The sequence below is a fragment of the Terrapene carolina genome, unplaced genomic scaffold, assembly GCF_002925995.2.
Source record: "Terrapene carolina triunguis isolate 2854851 unplaced genomic scaffold, T_m_triunguis-2.0 Scaffold97, whole genome shotgun sequence".
In the NCBI taxonomy this organism is placed as follows: Eukaryota; Metazoa; Chordata; order Testudines; family Emydidae; genus Terrapene; species Terrapene triunguis.
In genome coordinates this window covers 11,484,814-11,507,259 of record NW_020664448.1, presented here as the reverse complement: position 1 = coordinate 11,507,259, position 22,446 = coordinate 11,484,814, and the positions used below count along the sequence as shown (strand labels likewise).

Below are 22,446 nucleotides of genomic sequence, written 5' to 3'. Positions count from 1 at the left end.
CATCAGTCTAGGCCAGTGGTTCCCAAACTTTAAGAACCTGTGAACCCCTTTCGCTAAAATGTCAAGTGTCGTGAACCCCCTCCTAAAAAATGAATATTTCCAGGGATTTTCTCCTTTACCTGAATATAAATTATAAAAGCAGTGATCTTGGTAATATAAAATTAGTTTTTATGAGACACTGTTTATTACACACTATTCATTATTATTTATCATTACAGTTTTTTTATTACATTATGAAAATGGCAACACTCTTTCAAGATCTCACTTTCGTAGCTTGTATCACTTTGAATAAGCCTGTTATAAGACAAGGCTCCTATGTTTCATCAAGGAGTATCAGATGTGAAACAGCATGAAGGTATTTAAGAAGCCAACTCAAAGAGTTCCTCCTACACAAGCATTCAGGTCTTGAGCAGTCCAGGCAAACAACGCACGTTACAACAAAGCTTAAACTTTTTCTTCATAATAATTTTAAAAACAATACTAGCTGCCTATTTAATTTTAAAAATATCAAAAAATATCCACCTCCCTTTCCATTTCTTATAAGGAGTCTTGAAGTTTAAATCTCCTCAGTGTGATAGATAGGCTTGCTTTGAGCTGCTTAGCTCTTGGAAGTCCAGGGGCTCTGGGCTGCTGGCCCTGTGCTGCCCAAGATCCCTAGGGACAGTTCTGTCCGCCATTAGGGAATTTTTTCCTGAGAACCCCCTGTAACATTTCGCGAACCCCCAGGGGTTCACGAACCCCAGTTTGGGAACCACTGGTCTAGGCTTATACTGTTGCTGATGGAATTTTCTCTTCAGGGCAAGTATATATATTATGTTATGGAATTATGCACTAGAACATAGTGTGTGGAAAAGGTGTGTACCGAACTCCACCTGGCTGCCTTGCATATGTCTGCAAGGGGCATGTTGTGGAGTGCGGCTGTAGTTGTTGCCTGCACTATCACAGAATGGGCCCATACCCCTTCAAGTGAGAATCATCCCAATAACCGATAGCAGCATGTAATGCACCCTGAGACACACTTGGAGACCCTCTAAGTGGAAATGGCTTGCCCTTTGACTCCCTCCACTATGGCTAGAAAAAGCCTAGGATATTTCCAAAATGACTTTGTCTGCTCAAGATAAAAAGCCAACACCCTGCGAACATCTAATGAAAGAAGCCTTCTTCCCTCACTAGAGTCTTGAGGGAAAAGGTAGGTAAATGTATGGGATAACTGAGGTGGAATTGGGAAACCATCTTGGGTAGAAATTTGAAGATTCATTTAAAGAGCCTTTGTAAGGAAATGGCTTGACCTTAGTACTTTCCTCCAAAGGCTACATACTGTCTGGGTGACCTACAAAACTGATTCATCCTATGCAAGTAATAAGTTAATGCACTCAGAACATCCAGTGCACAGAGCTTTGAAGCAACAAGACTCGTGCAGAAACTGTCACTTGCAAATTCATACTGCACCTGCTTGGTTGATAGATTGACTTCAGCCACTCCTGAAAGGGTCTGAGGCAAAGTCTGGCATGTGATGCTATGAAAATGCATGAAGCCACGTGATCGAGTAACCAGACACAGACTTTCACTGAAGTAACAGGATGAGCCTGAAGATCTGAATAGCACAAAATCTGTTGAGGAATAAAGGCTCTTGCCATTCTTAAATTGAGGACTGCTCCAATTAACTCTGTCAGCTGGGTAGGAGTTAGAATTAATTTGCTGTGACAGACTCTCTTCCTCGCGCTTGGCCTCAAGTTCAAAAAACTAAGTTCATTTCCTCTGATTTGAAGACCCTTTGGCAGTGGAGAAACCAAACAGAAGCACTCTAAATTAACAATGTGCACCTGCCACCAAAAAAATGAGATGCAGCTAATAGGAAGTATCTAACACATGAAAATAAGCGGTAAGTTGAAAGTTATGAACTAATCCATGGTATCTAGGGAAGGAATTTTGGAAGTAAAAATTACCAACTGTAACTTGATGCAAAAAATAAATTTGTTGTGATGCCAGAGACTAGGATAGTTCACCACCACCGCTTCTTTGGAATTAGGAAGTACAGGAAATAGAATTCTCTGCACTTGATCACTCATTCTATTGCACTCAGGTGAATTAGGAGAATCTACCTCCTGTTGAAGTGGACATTCGCGAGAAGGGTCTCTTAAGAGGAACAGTGTTGAGGATAGGGAAGAAGCAGGGACTGAAACTAGATGACAGCCTTTCTGAATGACATCAAGGAGCACAGGATTTCTACTACAAGCATTTCTGGAAAAATGAAAGGCAGGTGCCAAAAGGAGAGAAGAGATCCTTACAGATTAGTCCTAAGCACTGAACTGCAGCATCAAATTTACTGATTTTGGCTAGATGCAGGCTGAGATATCAATTGAAGAAGCAAAATCCTTCCTTTGTGATAACATGGCCTCTTTCTGAAAGATTCTGTAGGTTTCTGATTATAGAAATAAGAACAGGATGGCCTGTGTCTTCAAGTCACCTGAGGTTTCAATTGGCTTCTCCTACATTTTGGGGTAGAGAGACTTAAAAACCAAAGAACTGATCTCAAGTCCTTCAGTGAATTTAATGTCTCATCAGTCTTTCAACAAAATCAATCATGTCCTTCAAAAAGATAAGTCCTCTATTGTCATCTGGACTTCATTTATGACACTGAACACAACCAGCCAAGAGGTTCTCTGTATTTTGACACCAGTAGCAATGGATCTTGCAGCTGTGTCAGCAGCATCCACTGCTGCTTATAAAGTTGTCTTGGCAATTAATTGTCCTTCAGAGAAAAAGAGAATTAGGAAATTCTGTCCCGTTGGAGGTAGTCATATTTGGTTAGAAAAGGACAATAGCTGGCTATTCTGAATTGTACTCTAGCTCAGAAATATATATATATTTTCCTTGTCTTTTGGGGTGGATTTTGGTGGACCAGGGCATCTTGATTTTTTATTTGCAGCCATCACAACCAAGACACTTGGGTCAGGATGAGTAAAAACAACCAAATCCTTTTGGAGGGACTTGATGTCTACAGTGCATTTCATTTCAATGTAGCAGAGATAGAGTTTGGGGTCTGCCAAAGAACTTTGGATGGGTTTAGAATCCCTTACACACAATGTCCAGGGGATTTAGTATTATGTCAAACAGGTTTTCTGATTTTGCTTGGATCATTTCTAGTGGTACTTCCAGGATTTTGGCCATCCTCTTAAGGAAATCCCAAAAAGTGCCTTAGAAAGGAATGATGGAAGGATAGCTTTAACTGGTGAAGATGCAGAAAAATCTGCAGGGACTCAAGGATCTCCCTGTTGGTCAAAATTATCATCACCCTCACTTTGTATTTTCTTGCCTGAACATCCTCCCTTTAAGGTCACTGGCCCACACTTTGAGATTCCACTTACAGAGGAGATTTACCCCTAGATATGGTGGCCAATATTATACTGGGCAGAAGAGTGGGAATGAAAAGATCATGGAGACCAGAATGGCCATGACCGAAAACAATAAGGTTTCAGCATATGGTGTCACAGTGGCAGTATCCATGGCACTTGAGTTCCATCTGAAGCATCACCCCTATGGTGAAATGAGGAATGAGATCCCACTCTCTTTTCACACTCTTGTTCCCTGGAAGGACCAGGCGAGAAAGCAGTAGATCTTGGAGACTAAATGCAGGTAACAAGGCAGCAAAAGAATAATATTCCTCATCATGGGGTAGCCAAAAACTGGAGGGCTACATGTTACATGACAGGACAGAGCAGGATGTAAGGAGATCTTCATAACTGATACCCTGAGTTCCGGTGGTGAATAGGGCTTTGAGGCTGCTACCAAAAGTGACATTCAGATTCAGACGTGAAGATTCAGGCTCTGAAGTAATCCTCGAATCCCTCAGTGCTGTAGAAGGTAGCCAGCCAGCACAGAGAGAGATGGCACTGAAGACAGCAGTAGCAGAGGAAGCAGTACAAAATGAGCAATATCAAAGGCAGCGCCAAAGAAGTTCTCTTGTGTCTAGACAACATCAAAATGGAAGACGCAGACTGTACCAAGGTCAATGCTACAGAAGAGTGAAAACTAGTGATCGACTTTGATGGGTGTGGAGCAGTACCAAGGCAAAGGAAGTCTGCGGTGCCATCTTAGCAGCAGAAAAGTCCAGAGAATGATGACTCAGATTTCTTTTTTAGATGGTACCCAAGAGGGAGATCAGTACGAGTGCTAGGCTTTGAGCAGTACTCTTTTCTTCTATGGGGAGTAGGGGAAGCTCACTGATCTGAGGAGACCTGCACCTCACTCTGTGACACTCTGGTTGCTCTATGAGCTCTCTTTGGCCCCCCAGAGCCTGGGGTCAGAGCACTAGCAGGAAGCAGAAGAATAATATTCAATAGGAGGTGTTCTTCCTCATCACAGGGTAGCCAGAAACTATTCTAACAACTCTGTACATAGTATTACAGTGAAGCTAGATGACACTGAGGTTGTTCTGCCTGGCTGCCATGAGCAGTAAGAAGGAACTGAGTAGTAGTTGGAATTGCTCAACCCTTTATGCTTCGGGGAAAGGGCACAAAGGCATGCAGGGTGCATGTACAAACCCAGCACACACTTCTGGATAAAAAATTACAACTCTAGTGCATGCACACAACGAGTGGGATCCAGGTGGACAGACCCTGAAAAGTTATGCTCCATCACAGATAAAACATTACATTCAATACATAAATAATCACACAGCAGAAATTGTCTATGGCAATGTTTCCTAATACATTTAAACCATAGGAGATTATTTTGGAAACATTACAACACTTTAAGAAAATGTTGACCAGAACGCTAACAGTAATGAGAAATTATTTTTCCTCACAGTACTTGTAAAATGTTACCATTATAAATAATGTGAGAAAAACATAGCGAAAAATGTAGTTATGTAAGAAAAAAACCACCCATTTTCTCAGGGGGACTTTGGTACTGCTGAAAACTTTAAAATATATTAGTAAACCTAAATAAAATTTTCTTTCTGTTGTTTTGACTTTGCACTGCCTTTACTCCTGGACTTCAATGGGAATACTGTCAGAGTAGAAGCAAAGGATCAGGTGCTATGTTTTCTAAATGCCAAATCAGTGTATTCAAGAGAATAAGACCTCCCACCTTATTCACATATTCTCATTCTCTCTCTCTTTCATAGGATGCATGCCTTTTTATTAACATATGCTTTTACAACGTTATACCAAATATACAGCTTATCTTTGCTGCTTAAGTATACATACATCTGAAATTAGCCCAATTTTTTGTAAAGTATTGGAAAACCTGAAGATTTAGGAATATTTTGATGTGCTGGGGCAACAGTACTCGAAAATTTTAAGCACCTGGAAAGAAGTATGTGACTATATTAAAAGTTACTTTTCCAGTACACCCTGAGGAACTTGTTTTTAATCCAGGCTTCAGGAGTCTGGCACACAGTTAGACCAAATATTTCATGTGTCAAAACCTTAGGAATGCAACTGCCTGTCCCTCTTTTTCACTGAGTGATTGAAATGGCCATAATTTCAAATGAACACACACTTGGTCCACTTATGCAATCAAAGAACAATTCATTTGCTTGGACTTTCAGAGTATGTTAAACGGTAACCACTCACTGTCCCTTGTTTTTTATGACATATAGAAAGCTGTGGAACATTTATTAGAAGGTATCTGATGAATCTCTTCTGTGTTACATATTTCATTTTAACAAGATAAATATTTTAGAAGTAGCTTTAACAGCTGCTTAAGTAGATTTGAGTAAAAAGAGCAGTATAGACATAGATGGCTGGCTGTCTCAAGGGAATGGTTACAAATTAAACAGCTGCTCATTGGTGGGCTGAATTCAGCCCAGTATCAACCAAGAATTCTCTCTTGGACATCTCCTACTGGATGCCTGTTGTATTATGAAACATATGAGCCCAAAGATGTGTGTCAAATGTATTAACATGACTCTGTAACTGTCCAACATTAAACAGTTTTAAACAAGGTTCAGGGTTTGGTATACAGAGACCTCAACCTGCTTAGTACCATGGCAAATACATCATTAATTTTGTTTAATCTTTTATTGAAGATATAGGAAAGAAGGGAGGAAAACTGTTAAAGTGCTTGAAGTATTAAATAAGGCTTACATTTTAACAATCCATTGTTCCCTTTCCCTTTAGTTGATTTTCAAAGGACACCCCCTTTATTTGATAGTCACTTAAATTATAATAGCTATCCTTTTGGGGGAAAAGAGTAGAAGTTAACTGAAATGGGCTGAAGCTATTTTTGCTCAAGTCCAATCCCACTTCCTAGAAAACAAAACAAGACAAACAGATAAGAAGGAACAAAAAAGAAACGCAAAGATAGAAAATACTCTGGTGTTGAATCTCACTTGCAACCTTGTTGCTAGAAAAGCACAGGCACGGCACATGGTCTTACCAGCCACTTTGAAACCTGGCAAAACTTGTACCAGTGTCAAGGTGCTTAGGGAATGCCTTTTTGGTCACAGGTTTCAGAGTGGTAGCCGTGTTAGTCTGTATCAGGAAAAACAACGAGGAGTCCTTGTGGCACCTTAGACACTTGGTCACAGGCTCACCAGCAGTGTGGGCTAGCTAAGCCAGACATTTATTAGACAGAAGGAAAAAAGGAGAGGGATAGGAAAGAGAACAAATAAGGTCGGGAAGAAAAAAGAAAACACAGAGATGATGACAGGACAAAGTCTCACATCTGAATTCAGCCAGAACCAGCGGAGGTGATGGTGTCATCTGTGTCCCTCTCTCTGGCCCTATCTGGTCAGGACATCTCTGAGGATCAGGACAGCAAAGACCCAATGTCATGGTGGATCCCGTGGTCCAGGAGACAAAGGTGGCAACAATGAATGTAATACTCATGGCAATGGTTGCTGGCAGACAGCTGCTTCTTAATTTCCCTCCTTCCCTCCCCCGAAAGTCTTTTCTTTTAAAAAGAAGTGATGGATGGAACAACCCATCGCCTCATTTTGTCCTCCAATTACACCTAACTTCTGAAATGCCAATTTTGGTTCATTGTTTTCTGGTCACACACTTCTCGTTTACCAGGCTTAATTTTAACACAGTCACTGAATTATATCAATAGGCCTTTTTGTTTAGACTAATTCAGTCTGTCTCCCTTTTGCACCTTTTCGCATCAACATTTATTGTTATAGGTACTGTGTATTTTTATGAATTTTCAATCACTTCCTACGATTGAGCTCACAATTTGGGTAAATTTGTAGATCCAGTTATCACAACATGCCCCACCATCAGCACTTCAGTTTGGAGAAAGAAAGCTTGAACTATTGATCTTTCCTCGTAACTATTCTCCAGCTTATTACTGACAACTCCACTATCCTTTCCATCACCCAGACTCACAGCCTCAATTGCATTTTTGTCTACATTTTCTGTCAGCATATGGTGTCTCGCTAAATTACTTCTTCCACTTCAATTTCACCAAAATTCATCCTTTATCTCCAACACTTGTCCATGCCATGCTCCACCTGGATAGCAACAGACTCCTTTCTGACCCTCCCCAGTTCTCACCTCTCCTCCATTGTTTGTCCAAAATGCCAATGCTAAATTCATCTTCCTCTTCTGTCATATCAACTCCTTTTACATAGCTTCCAGTCTCTTATCACATCAAATTCAAGTTTCGCATCCTCATCACCTTTTCTTCCGACTGCTCCATTCATATCCTCTCATTCTCTAAATCAGTGGTCTCCAAACTTTTTTGATCGTGCACGTGCACCCCTATCAGTAAAAAAATTTTGAGCACGCACCCCCTGCCACGCCAGCTCTACCATTTTGTCCGAAGCACAAAAAAAAAAAAAGCGCTCCTCCTGCCGCGCACTCCCAAGGATCCTCTTGCGCACCCCACTTTGAAGACCACTGCTCTAAATCACGACTTCCCTGACACTGCTACCTACAACTGGAATAGTCTTCCACTTGTCTAAGAGTCTCCTCTCTACTGTCAATCAAATTTCTTCCAGGTGTCTTATTTCCCTCATTTTCCACACACTGCACTGGGTTACATCTTCTTTGTCTGGCTGTATTAACTAATGCTGAAGCCTCATGGTATTTAACCTGTGGCCCTTTAGGGTGACTTAAGACATTTGATTTAATTATAAAATTCAAAATGTATTCCCTGAGCCACGGCTTCCGCAACAGACTCCAGAAGCTTCCTCTGTAATCCGGGGGGGCATCTCTGATGTTAGCCAGGAATGCTCTAATCAGCTGTTGTCTCTTCCCTGCTGCACCTGCTCAGAAGCTCCCTGTTGGCCTCTTCTTGCATCAAAGAGGAGCAGGGCAAGTAACACTGGTTGCTCCAATGCCTGACTTACAGGACTGTGTGAGGCCCCAGGAAAACAGGAAGGAGCTTGACTGGCGCTGCCTAAGCCCAGGAGAGAGCTTAGCAAGGGATGACTTCCCTCTGACAGCCATACCTCTCAACCCCCACACTCTGAAACGAGGGACAGTGACTCTCAAAATGCGGGAAAATGGGACACTGAGGGACATTGCCCTGCAGCATTACAAGCCTGGGCCCCAATCCTTCAAGGCTGTGTGCCCATGCAGAATGCCCCTGTGGATCATCTGACAGGAATGAGATCTTAGCGCTGCAGTGATCACTGCCCTTTTGGCGGTTCCAGTATCCAGGTCTCTGTCACTGGACTCTTCCCCTGGGGTTTACTGCACCCTCTGTTCCTACAATCTCTGCAGATCAATCATACCCACAACAGACTTAGTAACTCTGTCCCTAGTCAGGGACAGGACACCTCCCCATTGCCTTGCAGACTCAAGGAAACATCTCATGTGGCTAAGCTTCAGGCACTGCACATGCACAGCCCTATCAGGCTGGGGGCTCAGACATGAGGCTGCAGAATCATCCCATCACCCAAAAATCAGGGTCAGACGCGAGATGCCCAGCACTACGTAGGACACTAGAGAGGTAGGCTCCCACCCAACCACCAAGGGCGACCCAGGAGAAGGAAAAAAGAGGATAGCTTGGGGGCTGCTCTAACTTGTGCATTGGCAACAGCCTCTCAGCAGCACACTCCAAACTCTCCCCCTGAATGAAGGATTGCAGGGAGGGAGGCATAGGAGCCAGCACAGCATTCTCTATTCCCCTCATGCTGGAGGAAGTCAGAGCAAGAACTTGTAGATGTTTCTGCTCCCTTTGTGCTGCCTGGGCAGCACAAAGGAAGTGCAACAGGGCTAAGAATCAGCTCTTAAATATTTACTGTTGCCCTTTGATCTTTGGAACTAACCACTGCAAGTAAGGTCAGGAGGAAATACTGTGAAACCCACTGCCCTAGTGAAACCCACCTCAGTCCACCTCTGCTCAACATTGTGGTTTTTTTGAATGACAATCATTTGCCCCATATTGATCTTTATTCGTTAACATTTATATTGTGGTAATGCCTAGAGCCCCACCAGCTCAGGACCCCATTGTACTACATGCAGTACGATCAGAATATACTAATACCTGGCTCATATAGCACATTTCATCAGTAGATCTCAAGGCACTTCACAATCTCTCATATTTATCCTCACAACATCTCCTGAGGTAGGGAAGAATTATTATCCCCCATTTTACTGATGTGGAACTGAGGCACAGGGAGGCTAAGTGACTTGCCCAAGGTCACACAGGAAGTCTATGGCAGAGCAGGAAATTGAACCCTGGTCTCCAAAGCCCTAGGTGAGTGCCCTAACCACTGAATCAACCCTGCCCAAAACAACCTACAATCTTTTTTTCCTGATGGCTTTTCACCCTCGTGTTTGTACATCACAATCCCTCAATTTTCTTTTAATTAATTTTAAAGAGGTTGTTTTAAATAGTGTTTTAATGTTGTTTTAGAAATTACAAAAGGAAGAGTGTCAGAATCTGTCCCATAATAAAAAGATTGTAACTCAGTTAAGTTTCTACCCCATGCAAATAATGTCAGAATTTGGCCCTAACCATCTCTGTGGGCGGGGCTAGTGGACAGCTGCAGAGAGACTGCTTCAAAAATAAGTGTATCAATTATTGCTTTCATTGTCTACATTCTTTAGGGTAGAGAATGTGTCTTAATCTTTAAGGCATATGTTTTTGAAGCTAGGTAAATGATAAATGGTAAGCAATGACTGAAGGGGGAAACGTTTACACAATACCATGGAGTCCTTAAGGTTTAGAGTCTGATGCTCTCTTATGTTCATACACTTCTGATCAGTCTTATTTTTAAACAGGAAGGCATAATCTAGTGGTCTGACAAACCCAGGACTCTTGAGAGCTAATAATGGTTCTGCAACTGACTCAGATCCATTATGCTCAGATCTGTCTCCTTTACAAATCTGTTTCTCAGCTTCCCCATCTCTAAAATTGGGATAAACTTGTCTACATCACAGGCATCTTCTGAGATTTTGTTAATTTTTGTAGAGCACTTTAAAAATAAAAGTTTATTAGGAGTACAGCACCATATAATAAGTGCACACAAATTATAGGTTCACAACTCAAGGAGTTTACAGACTAAATTTCAGATAAGATACATGGAGGTGGTATATGGGATAAAGGGGAAAAGAGGGACAAAATCAAAGTTGTTTAATTTATGCGCTTTTTATAGTTATATTGGTTGAGCAGTGGGTGCTAGCTAACCCACTTCTTTTGGTTAGCTTTCCAATGTTAAGCATAGCTGTGTCTATACATAGAAAGTGTATATTTCCCCAATAGCCAATATATCAAGTTGGTCCTAAGCAAGATTAGTCTTTTATTTATCTTGACATTCTATGCCTTTGTCTTTAATATAGAACATTCCTTCTACAAGTGCTAAGTATGTTTTTCCTTACCACCACCTAAAATTAATTTGAAGATACATGGTCTTCTACTTAACAGCAATTTCTACTAATGCTGAATGTTTTCCTAGTTCACAATACATTATGACATAACTTTTTGAAATCTAACAGCCATGTGTCTTATTTATTGGTCTCCCTTATCTATTAATATTTTCTACCTTTTCAGCCAAAAACAACTTTGGTGATGATGTTTCATTTTCCACCTCTTGTTGGAATCTTGGGGTTCCCTTTGATCCCAAATTATCCTTAGAGGATCAATTGCAATACTTCATTTACCATCTAAGAAATGTCTTCACTTCAACATGTGCAATCCAAAATAGAACTGGAAAGGCTTGTACGTGTCTGGGTGGCCTCCAGGACCAACCACTGTAACACTCTCTTCCTTGGTATTACAGAAATGTTGATTCATATATTGCAACTGGTTCAAGATTCTGAATCCCACATTCTCAGCAACTTTAGATCTAACCATATTACTTTACTTGTAAAATCTTTGCACTGATTTACAATGAGATTGTTGATTGATTTTAGATTCTGATTATCAAAAATAAAATTCTACAGAATCTTGTCCTCTGCTTATTTCTAATTCTTAGTTACTTCCAAAAACCCAGTAACAAAAATACAGTTCCTATAGTTAGAAAACAGAGCTCATGATCTTGTCTGTTAAACTAGACTGGTAACTGCTGAAGTCAAGATGATTAAAGATTAAATAGTCAATTTTTTGCTCCCCTGAAATAACTTATTTTTCAAGCGGGCATTCTATGTTAGTATAAAAGTGCATCTAGTTAGTTTAGCTCGTCACTGAACTACTCCTAACTTGCCAGGATCCTTGACCAAATATTTCTAGCAAACACCAGGCTGACTAAATATGCCTCTTCTTACTAGAGTCAGCATAAGGCTAGGAAGCAGGAGTTCTGTTCCAATCTCTTTCATTGGCCTTAACAATTTGCTGCATTTCACTACCCTAATTGTTAAACATCACATCAATCACCCCGGGAGGTAGATAAATATCACTACACCCATATAGTAGATTAGATTCGTTCTCTGAACACAGACGGCCCAGTTCTGCCAATGGGATTATAATCAGAGTTGCACCTGCATATCAATGATAGAAATGGTCTCAGAATTCAGAACTCTTAAAGTGGCTGTCAAAACTCACTGCAGCAGTAGGCAAAGTAATTGTTATAACATCTAAAAAAATCTAGCACTACCCATCTCTCATTTTTAAAAATGGACAAATTTATGTACGTAGCAATGTACAAAAACCTCTATAAAGTAAAACAAAATTGACAGCTCAGACCTAAATACTGATTTTGGCAAAAAGTCTGAAGCACAATTTATATAAATACTTTGTCCATAAAACATCTGCATAGGATAAACATAACAGTCCTATACGAAAAAATGAATATTATTGTTCCCATTTTATTAATCACATCAGAAAAATGTAATGAATTAATAAAATATGTAATTAGTCTTTATTCATTTTTTTAATATTGCTTCTGACCAAAGTGCAAGAAAGCTCAATATATAATTTCCCATTTTAGTTCTGCTAAACAATTGTACTGCTTAGTAATTCACTTAAGATACATCATGTTTAACTTCTCAAACCTAAGTGTTGTCATTAAATATTAAACTTTACAAGTCTCCTGAATAGGATATTCTTTCAATCCTAAGGATAAATGTATTAAGACTATAAACTAATGAAGATTCAAATCACCAGGCATGTAGAGGTGTTTGTATTATAGCAAACCAACACAACCAAGAGAACACTAATCATATTATATGTACATATATATACATACATACACACACACACACACACACACACACACACCACATTATACATATATATCACAGTTAAACAGAGCTGATCAAGCAGGGCCCCTGTTATTCTGATTTTACTGTTGTTCAAAATACATCCAGTTTTGTGATTAGAATTCTTAATCCCAAACCATCACATTCTAGAGAAGGTTCATGATTCCAAACAGTCTCCATTAAATGTTGTTGCACTACTTGACTTCTCTGTTGTATCCTTCTCAGACATCTTTGTGGTATGGAGCTTAAAAATTAATTTGACACGGACCAAATGCTATATTTTATTTAAAAGGAACGTTTGCCCAATAATTCAAAAAAACCGTTAGGTTATTCCTATGATTTTTTTAAACAAGTCTTTTGAACTCCTGTCCTGAAAAGTCCTTTCCAAATGGATAACATCTCCTATTAATTATTATCAATCTTATAATCTACACTTCCTCTGCAAGATGCTTGAGCAAATTGCTTTTACTCAATTAGGGAAGAAAAATGTTAAATCTTGCAAGACTAGATTACTTTTATTCGGAAGCCAAAGCTCTGTTAGCTTATGTAGTTAAAGGCCTGTGACAATTCTACTAAAAATCCCGGTTTAAAAAAAATGTTAATGTCCATTTTTCAAATTCCAAAGGAAACTTGGAATGCAACCTATTCTATTTTCTTTAATGTAGGATGGGAAAGTTCCTAGTGGATCACATATTTTAAAGCATATATATTGTATTACACAAAAGCGAAGGTTATTTCTGTAACTGGAGCTTCTTCAAGATGTGTTTATTTCACACGTGGGTGTGCATGCATACCATGCACCTGAATCTGGAAGTTTTTTCCAAGCAATGTCCATTGATCGACACATGCGCGGTACGTCTTCTCATGCTCCTAACCAAGGGTACAAGGAGCAGTGCGGGTCGACCCCACTCCAGTTCTTCCTCTTACCGCAGTGCGGTCAAGTCCAAAGCAGAGGGGAAGGAGGACGGATAGTGGAATACAGATAGGGACCACACATCTCGAAGAAACTTCAGTTTTAGTAAGTAACCTCCTCATGTTCAGCAGATTATTCTCCATCACCCCAAAAAAATTTCAAAGTCACTGCTTCCAAGGATAAAAGTTCCCCATAACATAAGTAGGGCATACATTCCTTGTTCCTAGATGTATACTTTTATATTTAATCATATTAAAATGCATACTGTTTGCTTGCGACCAGTTTACCAAGTGATCTAGATTGCTCTGAAACAGTGACCTGTCCTTTTCATTATTTACCACTTCCCCAATTTTTGTGTCATCTTCAATCTTTAGAGATGATTTATTGTTCTCTTCCAGGTCATAGATAAAAATATTAAATAGCATAGGGCCAAAAACCAATCCAGGGGGGGAATCACACTGAAACACACCCACTTGATGATTCCCTATTTACATTTAATCCACTTAATGTGTTCCATGTTAATTTTATATAGTTTTAGCTTTTTATCAAAATGTCATCTGGTACCAAGTCAAATGCCTTAAAGAACTATAAGTATATTACGTCAGCAACATTACCTTTATCATCCAAATTTATAAACTCATCAAAAAATATACCAAATATACCAAATAGACAGGACCTATTTTCCATAAACCCATGATGATTTGCATTAATTACAATACACATTTAATTCTTTATTAGTTGAGTCCCATATCAGCCACTTCATTTTTTGCCAGGGACGGATGTCAGGCTGACAGGCCTATAATTATCCAGGTCATCCCTTTTATCCTTTTTAAAAACTGGCACAACGTTAGCTTCCTTCCAGTCCTCTGGAACTTTCCCTGTGCTCCAAAATTTAGCTCCTCAGCTAGTGCTTTTAAAACTCTAGGATGCACATTATCTGGATCAGCTGATTTTAAAATGTCTAACATTAGTAGTTTCTTTTTATCATCTTCCAGAGATACTAGGGGAATGGAAAGTGTTATTACCATATGATGAGACTGCATCATCTGTGTTTCCCCAAATATAGAACAGAAATATTTATTGAACACTTCTGCCTTTTCTGCATTTTATTCATAATTCTTTCATTTCAATCTAGTAATGGACCAATACCATCATCAGGATTCATTTTGTTCCTAACAAATTTAAAAAACTCCTTTTACTTTCTTGTCAATTTTCTACATTTCCTATATTCTGATTAATATCCATTTCTATCAACTTCCCTTTTCTTATGCACACATACACACTAATTACAGCTGCCTTCACTTCCCCTTTAAAACAAGTCAGTTTTCTAACCAGCACAGCCTTAGTGAACCAGGAACAGATGCCACACTTTGTTCCAGTTATAGGCCAATTTCACTTGTTAACAGTGATGTCAAAATATTGGCATATTGGCAAAAGTTTTGGCGAGGAGACTAGAGAAATTATGGGATCTATCATACACCCAAAAGAAGTTGGGTTTGTCAGAGGCCATTATGGCTCTGATAAGCTTTCACTGCCATATCAATATTTTGTCAAATATGATGAACCCCAGTCATTCTAGCCTTAAACACAGGAAAGGATTTTGAAAGGGTGAGCTGGAGATTGGCCCAAATCCAAATATTGTGGTGTATAAAACCTATGTTTAGTTTCTGGATCCAACTGCTATATTCTAGCCCAACCTCTCACATCACGACCAACAATGTGGTCTCGGATAACCAGGTCTTCAGGGACACAGTCGTCGCTGCATGAAAGTCTGGGCTATCCTAGCTACGAGTTACCAGTTACATCCTCAGTTTTGTGGACAACTGTCTATACGGGGCAACCCAGATTTACAAATTAGGAACAAACCTATCATTTGGAAGGAATGGCGGAGTAGGGGTATCATACAGACTTTCCAATTAATCAATAGTGAGAGCTTTGTCCCTTTTCTAATGCCAAAGCAGTACTATAAACTGCCACCCTCAGCCGAGTGGCAGCACTTACAACGAAGACATTTACTACTACATCAATTTGACATGGACACATAGGACTGCCAGAGGCCCCAGAACTACTGAGGAACTTCAGAAATATTTCATAAACTCTTCAGGCTCAGGCTCTACATGTATGATTTACTAATGAAGAGGAACTCCACTAGTCTAGAGTTCTTTGTGAAAGCATTAGAAGAGGATTTACCACTACTCTTAAAAGCATCTCAATGGTAGAACATACAATGTTATGTTTAAAATGCCGCTTTGAATCAGACTATGCTTGATAAAACAAAAGATTTTATTTAAAGTGGACTGGACACTACAGATATTGATCAAGATAAAAGTCTTATCTTCTGATGTTTGTTGGTGCTGTAATAAAATAAAGCTATGCTATGGACCTGTCCAACAGTCAGGCAGCTTTGGAAACAGGTGACAAGCGTTAAAATGGTGCTTGACTTCAGCAGCCAGGCCTATGCTGAAAATTATATTTTAGGATATTTACCTGCTAAGCTGGGTTTAACTCCACCACAGAGACTTTGGTTCTTGAGGGATGCAATGATCATCAAGTGATTTTACAAATATGTAAGAAAGCAGTGGTTTTCAGACCAGTCTGAATGAGCAGCCAAAGAAAGAATAATTTACCGCAGCTGAGATCAATTATATGAATTCAAAGATATATGGCCCCCATTTCTAGATACATTTGGATGAAAAAAACCCAACATTCAGACTGCTTGAAGAATGTCAGACGTTAATTCTTTTTTCTTCCTATCATGAATGTCTTCTCCTATTTTATTACTGTAAGTCACCATCACCACATGTTATGTCTACATAGCTTTGCCTTGTATTTGTACACTTTTGACAAGTTGTAAAACTAATTTTGTTGGAGATCCTGCAAGTTTACAGTATTCAGGAACATATACAAGCTGTAAATCCTTATCCTTTTAACACTTTTTGTTATTTTTCCTTCACAAAAATCAATTTAAAAAAAAAAATCACACAAAAAAGAAAAACCAAGGCTGAATATTGCTTGTGGAATATCAACATCATTCTGAGCAGTATGATCATGAGACATTTAAAAGTAAAATTACTATAACATTTACTTTGCAATGCACCATTTAAATAAACTGAACACACATATCATTGATTTTAATGGAATTTTACAGAGAGTATAGATTATATTAAAATTGCTGTATAGAGATTACCATGTGGTAAAATATGTGTATTCAGGCATAGCACATAATATAAATCAATTAACTAAAAATACAATTTAAATGCAAGGGAATTTGAGGGACTATCCTCTAATCCACAAAATCAAACACAAAGTTCTTTACATGTCTTTACAATTAAATTACTGTTGATATGGTACACAGGATGAGCGACTGTTTTAGGACTTAGAAGAGAATCTAAGCACCATATAGTGAATTACGTTTCAATCTTCACTCTGAAATTATTTGCTTTAAAAAGGAATTGTCAAACTTTTGGCATTAAGATAATTTTAGTTATCTGAAAATGAAAAAATTTCAAGGTTTAAAAAGACAATTAACTTAAATTATTAAAATTAATTTACAATGTGTACTTCCAATACCATATATAATTTTATTCTTAGAAGAAAGGATTACTTACCAAATTAGCCATGTAGATTGTAAGCAGACCTCTCCTATAAACAGAAATGATCAGATTAGTGCATAAGACACCTCAATATTAATCACCCCTCACGCTGAAACAAATTACAGTTTAATATCACAACGTAACAAACACAGAAAGCTTTCCTAGGGTCTCTAGAAGATAGCTTTGGTTTACTTATGTAGGTTTCAAGCATTATCCATGGCAGAAAAAATACAAGCGTCTCCACAGAAACCATGGGAGAAACCATGCCAGTAACGCTGTGCTCAAAAACATTGCTCCGAAGCAGTTCAGTGATAATTGCTTCTAATTCTTAGGGATTACTCAATGATAGAATAAAGTTTTAACAAAATGTACAACTGATTTCTTGGCCTAATTCAGTGGTTCCCAACCTTTTCTGGTTGAGGACCACACACATCCCAGCAATGTCTCCTCAGACCAGGCCCTTGTATAGTTGCTACCATTTTCTCTCCTGCCATTTTCTGCCTGTTTTCGGTGTTTTGTCCTTTTAAACTTTTTTTTCACTTGAATTTTTAAGAGTGTTTGCTCTTGCTTTGTAGCTCACTGTTCTCCATGCTGCAGATGGTTACAAGCCATTTGAGATAGGGACAGATGCTGGTAGGTCCATAAGTTTGAACATATATGCTCATGCACTTTAGTTGCGTGCCACTGCAGCAGAGGACAGAAGCTTGGGTCTGTGGGCTGTTACCCATATCTGCAGCCTTGTACATGTGAGCTAATCCTATGACACTTCGCATTAGAGATCACTGTGGGAGCAAGAACAGAAGTTTCCTTTCAAGGAGCCACCCCTATTAGCCTAACAGTCACAAGAGCACATTTGCACTGTGAAAGGGCAGATACAGGGTTATGCAATTTTCACTAACCCCAGTGTTCATATGTTCCTGCGTCTACTCCCACACCAAAATTAGTCTGGAACCTATGCCTTGGCGAATGCTAGTTTTTAATCAGTGTTGCCAACTCTTGTGATTTTATCACAAGTCTTGCAATATTTTCTGTTTTCAGTGATGCTCCTGCTGTTGGAATCTAAATATTGCATTAGAATCTCAGTCTCTGAAAGAAAAGAAAAAAATCAGTGTACATGCACAGTAGAGCCTTCTTAGATTCTGGCAGCTAAATTTGTCAAATATTTGCACTAAGCTTTCTCCAACTCAGGGCTGCAGTTCCCGGACAATGGGAGCTGCAAAGCCGGTGCTTGGGGTGGAGGAAGCGTGCGGAGACCCCTGGCTGCCCCTACACGTAGGAGCCGGGGGGGAACATGCCGCTGCTTCCAGGAGCTGCAGGGAGCTTGCCTTAGCCCCACTGCGCCGCCGACTGGACTTTTAGCGACCCAGTCAGCGGTGCTGACCAGAGCCGCCAGAATCCCTTTTTGACAGGGCATTCCGGTCAAAAAACAGACACCTGGCAACCCAAGCCTCAACAGGGTCAGGACTAAGAGCCCTGCATCAAAGACTGTCAGCAGCTAGAACGGGTGGATGGAAGATGTGTTTTGACATTTATGTTAATAAACCAGACTCCAAAATGCAAATGGTTATTGAGAAAACATTGAGTGTAAAGCCTGATTAACTGGGATAGAACTGGATACTGAGGCTGTGGCCAAGCCAAAGCCAGACTGGGTAAACTCTGCTACAAGCCTCCTTATGCATATTCATAAGGATACAATCCTTTGGTAAATGGATTACATGATTTTTTTTTCCTTCCACAAGATGTTGCCTCATTCTGTACAAAGAATGGATGATACTCTGTAAATAAACCATTAGTGAATTTGGCTGTTGTCTGTACGATCATCAACTACACAGCATCCAGCATACAGTTTTTGCGACCAGGGGCTGCTAACAGGGAGTTTCGCAAGGGAGTTTGGAAGGGGAGTGGGAAGGGGCGAGGGTCCCTTGCCGGTTCTATCTGTTTTCCCTTTATTCCCCTTAAAACTTTAAACTTCTTGCTTAAACAACCCTTTCAGCGGACAGGGGGCTGCAGACGGGAGTTTGACAGAGGGAGGCTTACGATGGTTAGGAAGACCCGCAACACCTGTGCCAGCACTGCTTCTGTCTCCTCCACCTGTGCCTGTAGCCAGACAGAGCGCCTGAGCATGGATGCTTCTACCCAGATCCTGGTGTGGTTTTGCAGAGACTGTAACTTGCAATTTCCACTTACTGATATCCAGGCTGGGGGGACCATCCAATGTGAAAGGTGCCTGCTGGTGGAATCTCTCAGGCAGCAGGTGGGAGAGCTGCAGGAGGAGGGGGCTAGGTTGAGAAGCATCCGAATCCACGAGCAATTCCTGGACAGTGTCCATGTGGAGACAGCTGAGGTAGCTGTCCCAGGACACAGGACTGCTGATACACCACTGGTGGAGGAGGAGATGGCTCAGGGTGGACACTGGCAGCTGGTTACTTCTGGCAGCAGGCAGTGCTCCACCCCTGCTCCGAACCCTCCCGCTGTGGTAATAGGTAACCGTTATGCTCTTCTTGATACAGGAAAGAAGGCATCACCCCCTACAGTAAAGGAGGAGAAGCCTCGTACCCCTAAGGCTGGGAGGTCTGCTGCCACCACTGCGAATAGGAAACGTAGGGTAGTGGTGGTCGGAGACTCTCTGCTGAGGGGGACGGAGGCGCCCATCTGTCGCCCTGACATTTCATCTCGGGAGGTATGCTGCCTGCCGGGAGCCCGTATCCGAGACGTTACGGAGGCATTGTCGAGGATTATCCAGCCCTCTGACTACTACCCCATGCTACTCATCCATGTGGGCACTAATGATACTGCGCGGTGTGACACTGAGCGGATCAAGAGTGACTACAGGGCTCTGGGAGTACGGGTGAAGGAGTTTGGAGCGCAGGTGGTATTCTCTTCGATTCTTCCTGTCAAAGGTAGGGGCCCGGGCAAAGACAGATGCATCATGGAGGTGAATGCCTGGCTGCGAAGATGGTGTCGCCAGGAGGGCTTTGGCTTCCTAGACCACGGGATGCTATTTGAGGAAGGACTGCTAGGCAGAGATGGCGTTCACCTTTCGAGGAGGGGAAAGACCCTATTTGGACACAGACTGGCTAACCTAGTGAGGAGGGCTTTAAACTAGGTTCGACGGGGACAGGTGAGCAAAGCCCGCAGGTAAGTGGGGAACATGGAGACCTGGGAGATGGGTCGGAGACGAGAGGGAGTGTGGGCTATATTGGCAGAGAGAAAGGAGGGTCAGGACAAAACCGGGAGGAAAGATCAAACCAGTATCTTAGATGCCTATATACAAATGCGAGAAGTATGGGTAATAAGCAGGAAGAACTGGAAGTGCTAATAAATAAATACAACTATGACATTGTTGGCATCACTGAAACTTGGTGGGATAATACACATGATTGGAATGTTGGTGTGGATGGATACAGCTTGCTCAGGAAGGATAGACAGGGGAAAAAGGGAGGAGGTGTTGCCTTATATATTAAAAATGTACACACTTGGACTGAGGTAGAGATGGACATAGGACACGGAAGTGTTGAGAGTCTCTGGGTTAGGCTAAAAGGGGTAAAAAACAAGGGTGATGTCATGCTAGGAGTCTACTACAGGCCACCTAACCAGGTGGAAGAGGTGGATGAGGCTTTTTCTAAACAACTAACAAAATCATCCAAAGCCCAAGATTTGGTGGTGATGGGGGACTTCAACTATCCGGATATATGTTGGGAAAATAACACAGCGGGGCACAGACTATCCAACAAATTCTTGGACTGCATTGCAGACAACTTTTTATTTCAGAAGGTTGAAAAAGCTACTAGGGGTGAAGCTGTTCTAGACTTGTTTTTAACAAATAGGGAGGAACTCGTTGAGAATTTGAAAGTAGAAGGCAGCTTGGGTGAAAGTGATCATGAAATCATAGAGTTTGCAATTCTAAGGAAGGGTAGAAGGGAGAACAGCAAAATAGAGACAATGGATTTCAGGAAGGCAGATTTTGGTAAGCTCAGAGAGCTGATAGGTAAGGTCCCATGGGAATCAAGACTGAGGGGAAAAACAACTGAGGAGAGTTGGCAGTTTTTCAAAGGGACACTATTAAGGGCCCAAAAGCAAGCTATTCTGCTGGGTAGGAAAGATAGGAAATGTGGCAAAAGACCACCTTGGCTTAACCACGAGATCTTGCATGATCTAAAAAATAAAAAGGAGTCATATAAAAAATGGAAACTAGGACAGATTACAAAGGATGAATATAGGCAAACAACACAGGAATGCAGGGGCAAGATTAGAAAGGCAAAGGCACAAAATGAGCTCAAACTAGCTAAGGGAATAAAGGGGAACAAGAAGACTTTTTATCAATACATTAGAAGCAAGAGGAAGACCAAAGACAGGGTAGGCCCATTGCTTAGTGAAGAGGGAGAAACAGTAACAGGAAACTTGGAAATGGCAGAGATGCTTAATGACTTCTTTGTTTCGGTCTTCACCGAGAAGTCTGAAGGAATGCCTAACCTAGTGAATGCTAATGGGAAGGGGGTAGGTTTAGCAGATAAAATAAAAAAAGAACAAGTTAAAAATCACTTAGAAAAGTTAGATGCCGGCAAGTCACCAGGGCCTGATGAAATGCATCCTAGAATACTCAAGGAGCTAATAGAGGAGGTATCTGAGCCTCTAGCTATTATCTTTGGAAAATCATGGGAGACGGGAGAGATTCCAGAAGACTGGAAAAGGGCAAATATAGTGCCCATCTATAAAAAGGGAAATAAAAACAACCCAGGAAACTACAGACCAGTTAGTTTAACTTCTGTGCCAGGGAAGATAATGGAGCAAGTAATTAAGGAAATCATCTGCAAACACTTGGAAGGTGGTAAGGTGATAGGGAACAGCCAGCATGGATTTGTAAAGAACAAATCATGTCAAACCAATCTGATAGCTTTCTTCGATAGGATAACGAGTCTTGTGGATAAGGGAGAAGCTGTGGATGTGGTATACCTAGACTTTAGTAAGGCATTTGATACGGTCTCGCATGATATTCTTATCGACAAACTAGGCAAATACAATTTAGATGGGGCTACTATAAGGTGGGTGCATAACTGGCTGGATAACCGTACTCAGAGAGTTGTTATTAATGGTTCCCAATCCTGCTGGAAAGGCATAACGAGTGGGGTTCCGCAGGGGTCTGTTTTGGGACCGGCTCTGTTCAATATCTTCATTAACGACTTAGATATTGGTATAGAAAGTACGCTTATTAAGTTTGCGGATGATACCAAACTGGGAGGGATTGCAACTGCTTTGGAGGACAGGGTCATAATTCAAAATGATCTGGACAAATTGGAGAAATGGTCTGAGTTAAACAGGATGAAGTTTAACAAAGACAAATGCA

At 40.7% G+C, this 22,446-nt stretch overlaps 1 protein-coding gene across 3 annotated transcripts in view; it reads right to left on the bottom strand.

Annotated features, from left to right (window-relative positions):
* Positions 1 to 22,446, bottom strand: part of TMEM135 (transmembrane protein 135) — a 396,582-nt gene that overhangs the window by 284,552 nt on the left and 89,584 nt on the right. For all 3 annotated transcript variants that reach the window (XM_026651656.1, XM_026651654.2, XM_026651655.1), the window contains one exon: positions 17,118 to 17,151. In XM_026651656.1, coding sequence (XP_026507441.1) covers positions 17,118 to 17,151 — 34 coding nt within the window. The remainder of the gene's footprint in view (positions 1 to 17,117; positions 17,152 to 22,446) is intronic.